At 42.6% G+C, this 14,456-nt stretch overlaps 1 protein-coding gene across 10 annotated transcripts in view; it reads right to left on the reverse strand.

Annotated features, from left to right (window-relative positions):
- The window catches only part of RhoGAP19D (Rho GTPase activating protein at 19D), a 100,107-nt gene that overhangs the window by 81,773 nt on the left and 3,878 nt on the right, over window positions 1-14,456 (reverse strand). For all 10 annotated transcript variants that reach the window (XM_043414636.1, XM_043414638.1, XM_043414637.1 and 7 more), the window contains exon 2: window positions 800-862. In XM_043414636.1, coding sequence (XP_043270571.1) covers window positions 800-850 — 51 coding nt within the window. In that variant the 5' untranslated portion in view covers window positions 851-862. The remainder of the gene's footprint in view (window positions 1-799; window positions 863-14,456) is intronic.

Raw genomic sequence — 14,456 nt, forward strand, 5'->3', positions numbered from 1 at the left:
CGCGTCGCCGTAGTTAAGTGTGTTACATTTGTGCCCCTAGACGAGGAGCAACGTCTATTCACCCCTCTTCGGGGGCCAAGAAACGAAACTGCGATGTGGGGAGGCGCGCGGGCGAGGGGGAGAGGATAGGGGTTGCATCTTGTCGCGCGTAACGGAAACGCGGGAAAAGATAGGAGCGCATCACCAGCACGATCGTAAATAACCTGCTCGAGAAAAAATAGCTCCATTTACCGAGAATCAAACAAATGGGATGGGGAAAAAAATTGGCGAATTGGAGGGACGAATAAAAAGTTTTTGGGAGGGTGTGGGAGACTCCCGTGAGACGCGGAAGAAAAGACGAACGAAAAAAAGGCTTAGTCATGCTGCTGGCTGAGACAAAGAAAATAAACAAATAGCATCGGGCGTCTATTCGAAAAGCCTCAAACGTCCGAGACAGCATCGGGGGTTTTCGTGCTGCAAATTAACGTGATTCATATACAAAAATTTATTTCGATACAAATGTGTGCAGTCTTATAAAATCATTGTAACCCGTAACGACCGATCAACAGCGGATTTTCAACAATTCCTAACTGATTTTCGTTCGAAAGTCAATCCCTTTGGATTCTTTCAAAAATCGTAATTTTTCTAGAAATCATCCGACGATAATTGACGTAAAGCCGCGTCGTTCCTGAGCTTTTGTCAACCGAGTTTTCTTCCAGTCCTCAAAGCATCGGGATCGTACGGCAAGCATCGGAATAAGTGATGGAATTCGGTGTGAAATAACCCATAGAAAAATATACAAACGTATAGGAAGACTCACCGCGTGCGACTGGGCGATAACCCCCTGGGGCGTGCTCCGCTCGTCAGCCATCGCTCCTCGAACCTGCAAAGCCAGACAAAGAGCGTAAAAACAAAGTGAAATTTGCCTGGCACGCAAAATTATTCGCTCCCCCATTATTGCTAGTAGAAAATATCCTCGCAGCAGGGCAATCCGATTTCGATGCGAGCTTACCGTTGAGAGGATTAATTAAAGGATCATCACGGATTTGTTTTATTACCAGCGCTTTGTATAGTAAACGTTCGGAAGCATTTCAAGGTTACGAAATTCATTCCGGAGGATCTCGATGATCGCCTGAGAATAGTTGGACTCTTGGAGATTTCTCGCTGCAACGAACAGCGCCAACGAACATTCAAGTTTTTTCTAAATTTAATTTCCCTCCGGTCCAACGTTCAACCGAATCGTCGGTGTTTTTTTTTCATCAGCTTCTGACCAATTGTCGGAAATTGCAAGAATTTTTTAAGCTCGAAAGCAAAAATCCATCAACAAACCAAAAAAACCTCGGAAAAAAACGACAGAGCGTTGAAATCTTGGAATGATTCATGAAGAAAAAAGATTATCGCGGTCGCTCATAAATAGAGTTCGTATCTGAAAAGCCAGTCAGTCCTGTCATGCACGCGTGTTTTCGGAGAAAAAAGAGGAAAAATGGTCTCGAGTGACATTGAAAACTGGATGAGGCAGGGAGGAGGAAAACGGATAGCGATAAAGACGTGATAAAGGAGCACGGTATTGGAAAACGGTGATCGTCGGTCGGAGTCTTCGCGCTCGAGGTAACAGTTGCGCGGGAGTCTCTTGGCAAACAAGCGTATGACGTCATCCGACAATTAAACATTTTGCTAAATTTCCATTGACAAAACGCGCGCACGAACGTGGAAGCACGCGCGCCTGAGTTATCTTGACGACGTAAAAACGCTTTTAGCGGATTCGTCAAGTTCGAGGATTCGAAGAAGCAGAGTGATATTTCGTTGAGAAATTCACGGCGATAAATGCAGTCTCTTTCTTGTCGATCGACAAAAACGCTCTTTCGTTTTTTTTCTCCTTCCTTTTCGACAGTCTGCAAAAACGTGATTCGGCAGAATTATTCCGTCGAGGTTGTGCCAACGAATCGAGGCTAGGAAGAGAGAGGAAAAAATAAGGCGACGAGGAAGAGAAACGAGCGAGACACAGCATCTCGTGGCCTATCGGTCGTTGCCAGTTACCAAGGATAATTGGCTATCGACGAAAAGATGAAGAAGGCAAAATCCTCGTGGCCCAGATCCCGGATCCTTTCCCTTCGTCGCAGGTATTTTCGTCGTCGCACATAGTCTGGGCGATTCATCGAGACGAGCGTCAGGAGAGCGCAGAAAAATAAGGAACGGTAGACCTTTGTTCCGCGCGGGAAGCTTTTCGATCCCGAAACAGAAACGGTTAAAAGAGCGAAATTCGCGCTGGCGAAGAACGCAAGAATCTTGGTAATTCATATTTTATTTGAGATTTCACTTTTTCACTGATTTTTCCAGCACGCCGGAGAGCTATGAAAGTATGAATATAAAACTTGAAATCCATCCGTATGAAAAATTAGACAGGAACGAAAGCAAAGAAGCTGGGAACGCGGAACAAATTCTCGGGGGATCTCTCGTGCATTCCCTCGATAAGAGAGAAGCATCGCAGAGCGAACGGCACCGGCATCGAGTCTCGCGGAGGAACTTTCTGCATGCGCTCTTCGCTCCTGATCATGTCGATGCTCCTCTCTTCCTCATATTCTCTCTCTTTTCCGCTCTTCCACTCACTCTCACTCATCACCGAGGATCCTCTTTTATTTTCTCCGTCCGGACGTGCCTCGAATACATCGTTAAGGCGTTGGAATACAGTCTATTCAGAGACGGATGAGTATCAAAATCAGAAAAGCTTCTTTTTCCCACAAATTCTCGAGAGGAGATAAAAACGTTTCGCGAATTCCAGTAACACTGGAGCGCTGCCGTTTCGTCGAGGATTCTCTCATTCGAAACTGTTTGCATCTCAACTCGGAACGAAATTTTCATCCTGCTCAATTCATGCTGGACGAAAATTCGCCAGATTCGACAATATTTGTGGCTTGGACATGAATTTGCTTAGCTGCACCAAAGCACGATGTTGAAGTTTGCAGCGTCCAACGAAATGATGTAAAAAAAGTCTCCAACAATTTCAGTGATTCTCCAATTTTCTTCTTTACCGAATTTCCAATTCGTAGTTTTTCAACCTACACCAAAAATTTCGTGAAATAAAAAAATGAGCAAATGTTTTTTTCGTTAAGCTCGTTGAACTCGAACGTTGAAACTTCAGCGTCGCAGTCGAGTCGAACACCAACTTGTTTCAGCATTCTCGAATAATTTTCTCGTATATCAAACTAAACATTGATTAGCCAAAATTTCTTTCGATTAATAAAATGTGTGTGAAAAAAACGTCAGTGTGCAATCGACCGAGAATTCACGATTTCACATCATCCTGCATTCAAAATACTTTTCAGTCCACAACCGAAACGATGATAATAATGAAAATAACAAAGTGTGTAACTTCCCTGTTTTACAATCGTTCCAAAAGCGTATTTTTTATGAGTTTTCGCGTCGATTTGAACTCACGTCGGCTGCTAACTAGGCTGTGCGACAGTTGAAGCCTCCTTAAAGCCGCGACTCCTTTCCGCGTTTGCCTGCTCGTATATGCGGCGAGCGAGCAGCAGTGCACGTAATATTATTAGGAACGAGAAGTATCGGCTCGTCTCTTTCGTTTTATGTCTATACGTGTCCGCGTGTGTGTGTGTGTGCGAGTGTATGAGCCACGGGCGCGCGAGCGAGTCTATACAAATGCGGAAGTAACGTACGATCGTCCTGATTTCAGTATGCGAATAAAATGTGAACAATAAATCCTACGTAAGGATCGACGTCGAATTTCATCGCGGTGTGTGCTATCGATTTTAATCTTGCACGAATTTTAATCAAGTTTTTAATAGAAACTGATAAAAATATTATCAAATTTTCTCGCAGCTCCTTCGAAGCAGCAAGAATTGCTGATTTATTAATCGATTTTCATCGGCGAGCACAAATACAGCGGATATTGAGTTTCTCGCTTGGTTCTTCTTTTGCTTGAGAATAATTTGGGGAATTCCTTTTGAAATATTCGGAATTCGTGCCGCTGGTTATTACAGTGTGCAAAGTAAATTTAGCTCAATTCAATTTGCATCTGCCCGCAATTATTTGGCCCGTTCGGCCACGTATTTGGAGAAAATAAAAAGCGTTGAATGCGAGGCATGTTCGAGCGGAAATGATGCTGGAAGTAGCGAAATAAAAAATGGGAAAGTTGAGAGTTTTGCTGACACAGGACACAGAGAAGCAGGAAGAAAAAGAGAGAAAGAGAGGAACTCGGTTAGTGCAACCAGACTAAATATAAACGTGTTCTCGGCCGAATGTGTACTCACACTTGAGTTTCTGCATACGCGCGACCGAGAGAGAAATTCTCTCAAAGCATATATATTTGAATACGCGTATAGGCAATCAGCACGAGAGTACTTATAAACCTGCTAAATGGCCGTTCTCTCTCGGTTTTCATCGGGATGCTATTTCTGGCCACGAAAATCCTATAATAGAGCACCCGCGACAGTCGGGAATTCTTGAACTCTCCCTCGTTTCCCATTCCGACAGATGTCGCTTCGCATCACCGGTCCGATTAAAACCCCGCGAGAACGACGTTAAAGAGGAAGCGAGAGTGAAGGAGAGAGAATGAAGATAGGAATTGAGAATTCCTGGGAGTCAGTTGAACGGGGAGAGCACATACGGACCGGTGGAGCGACCGGGATCGCAGACGATTAAATGCCCCGCGGTGCGGAAGGTGGTGCAAAACAGCGATTTTTATGGGGTTAACGACCGCATTGACAAATGGAGAAGTTCGAATCCTTTTGGGGGGGGGGGGGGGGGGGGGGGGATCGAGTAGTTTGAAATTCAAACAGGATCGTGGCTCGCTTCGGGACAAGGAAAAATACTGAAGAGCTATTCGGAGGGTTTGTCCTTCCGGTTGGTTTTAAAAATTAGTCGCAGAAACTAGAAGATTCCACAGAGCCGCGGAGTGGAAGCACAGAAACGACGGTTTCCTCGCTCGTGGTTCGTGCGCATACAAAAGCCGAAGCAGCAGCCTGAATCTTGAAGTAGCGGACAGCTCTCGTCATAGATTATGCAACGACACTCGTTGAGTCAGCGAGATAGGCGCACGAGGCTGAATGCGTTGAGTTGGAAAAATAAAAAGTGTGCGCAGCCTCGCGTGGACAAAGCGAGCGATTGTCTGGGGCAAGGCTCGCGTATTACGGAGACACGGGCATCTCGAATAACGAAGGAGAAACGATGTTCGAACTCCTCGCGAAGAGACACGAGGCACGAAAAGAAACGTCAAACACGTCAACTTTTTACTCGCGCAAGACCCTCCGCTCGCTATTAAATAAAGGCAGTTATCTCTCCATTAATTAGTCATGGGAACGTCACGATTGAAAGGAATCGTGGATGGAACGAGATCGATCGATCACTCGGCGTATACTAAAATATCACGCAATTCTAATTTAATTTGTAATAATAATTCATATCGACGGAATTCATAATGAATGCGTCTCGTTCCCATTGAACATTCGTATCTCTTTTTAAACGATGAGAAATTCGTTTGATCGAAGCACAATGATCGACTGATTTAAAAATACGAGTTTTTTTAAAATTTAACTCGGCGTTTGTATAATTAATGTTAATTGGAGCGATATGAATCAAGTTCAGAGATGAAATTATTCAGAAGATATCAAAGACTTATTTTCCATGCTGATCGATCAATTCCCATGCCCGAACGAGCGGCACTAAATCGATAACACTTTCGTTGAACGTCGCGCGTTATTCGTCGAAATTAGCTCGTCTAATGAACGATTGAAATGCGCTTTCGAAATACAAAAACTCCAGATAATTATGTTGTGTGACGAAGATTAAATTAACCTCAATTACACTTGGTGAGCCGCGGGTCGTTTCCCTTTTGTGTGGCGGTGTCAACGCCACGGACACGTGTTTCTGGCTCGCGAAGAGCTCGTACTTTCGTAGTGTTGAACCTTAACGTATCGGAGCATTAAGGAAAAGTGAAAGGTGCTTCACGAGAAACGTGGGTGCGTACGAAGACGACTGACTGAAAATTTTGAATCGTTAGGACGTTCGAAAAGTTGAGCGATCTTTTCGTGCAGCTTTTTCCTTGCGAAACCGCATTCTTGGCTTCGATCTTACCCAGAAAAATCAGGCAATCAAAAGTCGAGATGGTAAAAGTTATGAAAAAATGGGGATAAAAAGTAAGCTTCACAGTGAAAGCTGACACGGAGATTAATATTTTACGGCGCGAGGAGTGTCGAAGTTCGAAAATGTGCGTATGTGATTTTGACCAATTACAAAACGAGCAGGAGTACCTTCGTATACAGAAACTCTTTCGAAATAATAAAGGCACGTGACGAGACGCGAGTCTCTTGCGCAGAGCTCTCCTTCTTTCTTACACCCATAATTCATAGGTCCGAGTTCTCTCAATTCGTTGTAGGGTTCTCCGTCTCAAGAGAATCTCCAGGACGTCATGAAAGTGTACTTTATCTCGTGCTCTGGACGTGGAGAGAGGAAAAGGGAGAAGAAAGACGACGGAGGAAATGATAAAATAATAACCTCTGCTTTTTCATTCTCAGACTTGGAGACTCGCGTTGGAGTGCTTTTGTGTCTGGTGCGGAGAGAAGAAAATTTAGGGGGAAAAATCTTCCCGTGGAATTAGCGAGATCGGTAAATACGAGCGAGAGTTCTAGGACGCTTTTCGTAGTCGGCTTCTCCAGAACGCCAACCAAAGAATAAGCGTCTGCTTTTGCAGGGAAACCGATCATCGATCCGAAGTTTCACAATTCAATCGATCGATTTATTTATAGTTTTGGAAAAAGTGAGAAAGCGCTCCGCTGCGGTTTCGAAACACGCGATCCTCCATTTCTCCTGCCTTTTTCATCGCACTTGAAAGAATCTCGACTAGGTTCGCTTCCCTTTCGAAAAAAGCATGGCTCCCTGTGGCGTTTTGTTGTTTTCAATGGCGCGTTCTTGAGTTTTTTCGGGCACACGTTCGAAAGCTAAACACTGGGAGCGAGAGCGAGAGAGAGAGAGAGGACAAAAAGTGGAGATTATTTATCTTCGTACGAGTATGAGGCAGGAAAAACAGAGCCGGAAGAAGGGACATGTGCTCCCCAACTGTGCGGAACGATCAGAGCGATTATTTACGTTGAAGAAAAATCGGAAGTTGAAAGAAAAGCACGAGTCCCGTGTGCTGGAAACGAGAGTTCAGATCGTCCGCGCGCGATTCCTCTAAATCGGCAGCCTCGTAATATCGATCGAATCAAAATCAGCTTCGGAGTAGCCCGTCGATCAGCGAGTTCCCCAGAGTCCGGGGATCATCGGCTCTCCTCGTAGCGATCAAACGCCTCAGGAATACTGATCAAAAATTAGGATCGCCCTGTCGAAGCAGTGTATCCGCGATAAAGAACGTCGAAATTTCCGGATAATTTACCGTTCGAATATCGTCGAGATACTGCCAGAGATCAATATGTCGTGTGTCAAGGAACAAAAAGCTTCGTCTTCGAAACGCGAAAAGGGACTGGTCGATCGTTGGCTCTCCTAAAATCTGCTGCAGGCCGAACCAATCCTTCGATTAATCACGCGCGCGATCGACGCACCACTTAATTCCCTCTGACACTGAGCATTGGTCAAGACCCGGATTACAATCGTCTCGTGATTTTAGCAATGAGCCTACGAAGTTAACTGACCCATGAACCGTGACGACTTTCTTTTGCTCGATTGTTCGAGGTTCGAGAAGTACCTACATAATACAGAGAACACGTAGAGCCACGTGTACGTGTGTGGTGCACGAAATACACCCAAGGCGAGCTCTCTCGAAGTTCGATCATCGATCGAAAGATATATATACGAATTGAGCACGATTCAACGTCGCGAGAGAAAGAGCCATTGAGAGGAAACTTCTCTTCGGCTTTTTCGTCCTACCTCGTGCCCCGACCAGAACCAGAGAGAGGGCGAGACGCGAACGAGAACGAAGAACGGGAGGAAAGCGAGGGAGAGAAGGGAAGAGCGAGGCTCTGAACGGTGTGGCAAATGTCGAGGATCGTTAAGAAAGCGAGAGGAAAATACGAGCAAGATTTTTATCTACAACGCCGTGACCAAACGCGCTTCCTTCCTCTCACCAAAAAATAATAACGTTCACCGATACATGCGCACGCGGGAGAGGGAAAGATCGTTGAAATCCAAGTGAGAGTGTGCATCGAGAAAGAAAGTCTTCGTTGCTTCGATTTACGCCGAAGAATTGGTATTCATTTAATTTCCCATTATGCATTCGATAAATTCTTGTCGTAACTGACCGTGCTGCGACGCTCTCAAGTAAATAATCCGATGACTTGTGCGCGCGGTTTGAGCCAATTTCTATCGCGATAATTAAACGCACGAATACGTGCTTGCAATTCATACGTTTGCAAAAGTCCATGGTTTTTCGTGCACTTATTCAAAACCTTTTCTTCGTACGTCCAAATGCCGAGTATTTTCAAGATTATAATCCAAAATTTCGAATAAGTTTTACGCGATATTCTCGAATTCTGGATCGCAGTTCAATGACCCAGGCACAAACGCGAATGAAACGTTTACAAAAACGCATCTGCATGGAAAACAAAATGGTAAAACAAACACTTTGGAAATATAAAATCTAATCATTTGTGTACCCTGCTCGTAAACGCCTCGTTTCACGAGGCTCTTTTCCTATTTTTTCGAGACCCGAGGGGGTCAGTATACGAAAAAAAATATTGAAATTCAACTCGCGTGACAAATTACAGGCCCATTAACACCCGTTTCGGTACGGGGACGAATGTGAAACCCCCAAGAATTTAGTGAACACTTTGTACGTCCGTCGTCGATGTCTCGCAGGTTCTCTTTCATCCGGAAGAGAGATAAACGTCTCTATCGATAGGAAACAAGAGAAGAAGAAATTCCTGGTGTCAGAAAAGCGGAACCGATGAGAACCGTAGGCTCGAAACATGGACGTGCGCTGGATTCGATACGAAAGAAAATTCAACTATAAATCGAGCTAATTTCGAGTGACTATTTAAAACTTGAAATATATCGATAAGAAGCCAGTGAATATTCGATTAACTTTTCCTTGCACGAGTGCAGCAAAAAGGGAGTAAAACATTAGTTATAACTGATAAAGAATGTGTTTTAGATTTATTGCCGCATTCGGGGTCGGAGCGAACATGGAAATCTCGTCGAGTTTTCTCGATATTATAAAGCTGCGGTCTCCATAAATTCAATATACTACGAAAGCCAGAGAAAGAGAGAGAGAGAGAGAGAACGAAAAACCAATGGACATTCGAGAAGGTCCGTTTCGCAGCCTCCGGAGAACCGCAGAGCCCGAGATCATTTCGTGCGAGACGAAAGAGGCTGCGTCATATTTTTTTTATGTACAAACCGATTTAAAGATATACAAATACACGTGTATATATATTACGGAGTATGTACAAGAACATAATACCCATGGAACGGAGTTCCGAGCCAATGGATTGCGCAAAAAACTCACGTTCTACCTGTGTACAACCTGAGTCTGCAACGTGTTCGAGACTATTTATCGTTTTTCCCTTTTTCCAGGCGCTAATCCGTAGACACAAAGAATTCTCGACACATCGAGACGTGTCGTAAGACCAGAAGTACACGTTAAGAGCAATAAAACTTCAAAATCAACGCTCGTACATACAATCGCGATACGCCCTTTTTATTTCGCGAGCGGCTGATTACGCGAACCTCTTGCGCACGCGCGCGCGCGCGCGGTCTCTTGTTCTCGTTTTATCGTTAATATTAAATATGCTAACACTCTTTACGCGATCTCTCGCGAGTCGATAGGACGACAGACATTTTGCAATGAAAATTGCACTTTTGAGCCTCTAATTATGCCGCTGATCGAGTCTCGATTAAATCCCAGGCGAGATCGTGCCTGAATTACCACTTGAGAAGAAAAAACAACAATAACGACGACGTCGTTACTTTTATTCCTTTTACAGGCGAGTCTCATATATAAGCTTCTTGATTTATTCGTCTGTGCGATTGAACTCTTGCTCGATCGTTCAATTCATTCTTTGCGATTTGTTACAATCGTCAAGTTTCTTTGAATCAGTTATTCTTAGGCGATTTATCGTCTTCCGCGATTTTTTTATTCCTCAGTATTTTCAACACAGAATCTCGATTTATTTTCCAAACAACTTTGAGCCACGAAACTCGACGTTTCGGAACAAGAAAATCCTGGTCTTCGAGACTCGTATTGTACGAGGCGTGAATTGACATATTTTCGTCGAGGTAGAATCGATTGTAAAATACGACGCTGAAGTTTGCAACGTTGGAGTCCAACGAAATGAACGAAAAAAACATTTGTAATTCACCAATTATTTATTTCACGAAGTATCGGTGCAGCTTGAAGAACTAAGAATTGCAAATTCGACAAGGAACGAAATTGGAGAATTACTAGAATTTAGGAGAGTTCTTTTTTTATCATTTCGTTGGACCCCAACGTTGCAAACTTCAGCGTCATTGTGAAATTTCGTACATTTTTATGTAATTTTTGCCTGTAAAATGAATTTATGAAACTACAGGATAAACGATTTCAATTTTATTGAGAAAAGAAATTTAGTATCCTAGTTCTACATTAGTATCATAAACGCAGTTCAAACTTTGGCTATTTCCACCTTTTTTTAACGATTAACTCGTGAAATTTCGCAGTTTCGGGTCATTCCGGAAGTTCTGCCCCCGCCCCATATCAATTGATTTTTCAACTTTCAGATACCCCGTAAATACATATGAAAGAAAACACCAACTTATGATATTGAGTGCATAAAAAATAAAGCAGTGGACGATGTGAAAAGAAAAAAGTTATTTTCGTTTTGAAAAATATGAAAACTTATTCGGCCCTCAAAGTTGTACAAGCGAGAGTACGAGTCGAGAATTTGTTTACGATATGTGTACCAATTTCTAATGCAATCTAGATTTACCCCGCAAGCTGTCCGGAATAACCCCGGAAGTTCGGAGTAAATCCGAATGACTATGTTGTTTTTTGCTAAATATCTAGAAATTTTTTTTATCTATCATTTAAAATTTACATCGGAAATCGTAAACAAGATATCGAATAGTAAAATACATTGAAAATTTATTTTGTAATTTCATCGTGTGGTTCGTTATTAATCAATTTTCCTTAAGCGATCGGAATTACCCAATTTCCCCTGAGTAAATCCACTAAATTGTCGTCCAACGGATTTTAATCGAAAAACGAAATCTTTTCCCGAATCCATGAAGCCAAGAGGCCTGAATTTGTTTTTTCAGCTGATTCAAATCCGGAGACGCAGTAATTTTGTCTCGCTTGGACGGCGCTGAAGTTTTCAACGTTGGAGTCCAACGAAATGATGGAAAAAAACTCGACAATAATTCCAGTAATTCTCCTATTTTGTTCCCTGCCAAATTTGCGATTCGTAGTTTTTCAAGCTGCACCAGCGATTCGTGAAATAAATAATTGGTGAATTAAAAACGTTTTTTTCGTTCATTTCGTTGAACTCCAACGTTGGAAACTTCAGCGTCGTCTCGCTCGGTTGATGTAAAAAAACTCTCGTAATTCATGTTCCGATCGCCTCAGATCCATTTGTAATTCTGGTGTTTCATTTATTTCGAGAACGATCGATTCTGATCATCGCGTCAGCGAGGACTTGTAATTTTTTTGATTCAAGAAGCCCGCGACTAATGTACCGTTACAGAGATCTGTACAGTCAGTTCTCCGAGGCTTTTCCATCCGTCCCTTTCTTAGTATTCTATATGGAACGGATTATCTTATCGTATATGATGGGAAGAAGCCGAGACCGATCAGTCTGAGCGGTCTCGATATGGACGATTTAGACTCTGACAGTGCACACGTATCGCGTCACTCCCTAAGATTGAACGCCGCTCGACTTCTATCTCTTTCTCTCTTCCAGGCGAACGGAAACGTTACCGTTGCAGCAGAGCCAGGTAAGCCTCGTTTTTTTAGTCGAGACGACTCTGATTTCGCTGTTGGTATTTAAACGCAACTCCGTCGTGATCAGGAATCGACGAATGCCGATTTTTCATTTTCTTGCGCATAAAAAAGTGTGGAAAAAATGTTGAAGGAACGAATGATATAATGAAAATTCGAGGAAAAAGCATCGAATCGGCGTAAAAATCGTCCAAGAGCCTCAAAACCAAAGTTTATAGCATTTAATCGACCAATCAATAAAGTACAATATCAAAAACCATTTTTTTATTTTTTTTCCTATCGAATATAAGAAAACTTTAAAAAAGTCAAAATAACGCCGAGTATTTAAAGGTCCGTACGTTAAGTTGAAAAATAATTTCAAAAATCAATTCTCAAAGTAAACAAATGGAGCTTCTAAAAAAATGAATGGAACATTTTGAAAATATCTTATCGTATGCGAAATTTCCACTCTTGCATTGGAGAATTGAACTTGCTGAACGAATAATCAAAATCGTTGCTATTGCTTGTAACGAAAAAAAAATTCTCGTCGCACGTGAAGTCTTTAGTTTTTAAATTGATGGATCGAACTTGCCGAAAAATAATCGAAATCTTAACCATTGCTTGTAGCTAAGCCAAGAATCAGAATCTTCCGATTAATGCCTGCATTGGTTGGTATTACCGACCCCGTGCATCGTTATTTGTTGCGATCGATCAGAGTTCTGATAGTTCCTTGAACCGCTGTTGAGCTGCAAAAACAATTAAAAAAAAACTTGGCGTGCAAAAGAGCTCGGTTTTCTCTTATGAAAGAAAAAATGGTTTCGTCAAAACTTGTTTTTGTTTTTCTTTTGGTTTACGGATATTTTTCAATGACTCATGAAATATTTTCAATTGAAAAATAAATTCGATTTTTTTTCCATATTTCCGAGTGATGAAAAATTCATCGAAACGTTGCTAGCAGAGCTTAAAACGTACTGCGATTGGGGAGGTGTTTCTTGTAAAAAAAATTCATCCGAATCGGTTCGGTATATAGCTCCTGATTGAAAAGCGGCCAAACATTTTTCAGCGAACAGAGATTTACGTGTATGGAGAGATGAAAATAATACAACGATTCCTGTGCCGCTGCATCGTGCATTTTCTTTCCGGGTCACAACGACGGGGTCGTTGACCGAAATTATTCGTGTTTTTATCCTGCCTACCGATTTCCTTCGGGGCTTCGTTTTTTTCTAATACACATTGGTTCAAGTTCGTGTTAATGCATAAGAAAGGAGTGAATGACTGAGGCACATTTTTCGAGCAAGGACGAGCTGTGTCATTGGCATCGTCAACGCGCGCCTCGGCTCTCCATCTCCGCGTTAGTCACATCGCATCGCTGTTTACACATTTTTCTATCGATTTTCTAAAAATACTCAAAATTATTCAGAATCGGGACTTCAGTTCAGGAAAAAATTGATTGAAAATTAGACGAATAATAATAAAAAAAAAAGCATCAAATTTCAAATTTCGATCGGTTATTTTTTAATTTGCGGAAAAATTATTCGTAAAATCGTACAATTTTTGAAAAAGCCTATATTCCAGGTCGTAAGTTCGAGTGGTACGTTTGTTGGTTGTCCGTTGAGTGTAGGTAAATACCTGTAATACACTCCACTCGACTCGAGTCTCCTGCTGCTGCCTCGTCACGAGTTTCCTGCTCCGTTCGTTCCTCGTTTCCCCCTCTCTTTCTTTCTCTTTCAAAAACTCGACTCATCGCGAGTTTTGAAGTCGAATATCTGTGTGTGTGTGTGTGTGTGTGTGTGTGTGTGTGTAGATGGAGCTCTCGGTACATTTCGTTGAGCAAATATCGAAGCCCGAGGTTTCGCATTTTCGTGTAGGCCTCTGAGCGGGGCGAGTGCATGCAGTTCGAGTGAGGAGGAAAAAGCGTTGAAACGGATGGAGGGGAGTGCTGTAATAACTCGTCGAGGGGTTACTAACTCGGGGCAGGCCGTTGCGAAGTTTTTCAACGAGATTCATCCACGAGGGAGCATCTTCTCGAGCGACCTCTCCGAATCGTATCAATCAATTGGATAATTATCAATAAAAACGTTTGTGCTGAAAAAGCGACACTCGTAAACCGTCGACGAGTAAGAAAACGATCATTTTTTCCATGCTACATTGAACGACGCTGAAGTTTCCAACGTTGGAGTCCAACGAAATGAACGAAAAAAACGTTTTTAATTCGCCAATTATTTATTTCACGAATCGTTGGTGCAACTTGAAAAACTACGAATAGCAAATTTGGCAGGGAAAAAAATAGGAGAATTACTGGAATTATTGGAAAGTTTTTTTCGGTCATTTCGTTGGACTCCAACGTTGGAAACTTGAGCGTCATCTACATCAAGAGTTTAATATCCCCGCGAGAAATTCAATAGAAAATGAAAATAAAATATAGCGAGAAAAAAGCAACGTGTCAGTTTCTCGCTGTCGATTTTAATTCGCCAATTAATCTGCCCTCTCTCGATTGCTTTAATTCCCGTACGAAGAGAAATCGCGCAATCGTTAAGACCGGAGAGACGATGGAGGAAGAAGGAGGCGGGGAGGGGGA

The sequence above is a fragment of the Venturia canescens genome, chromosome 3 (assembly GCF_019457755.1).
Source record: "Venturia canescens isolate UGA chromosome 3, ASM1945775v1, whole genome shotgun sequence".
In the NCBI taxonomy this organism is placed as follows: domain Eukaryota; kingdom Metazoa; phylum Arthropoda; class Insecta; order Hymenoptera; family Ichneumonidae; genus Venturia; species Venturia canescens.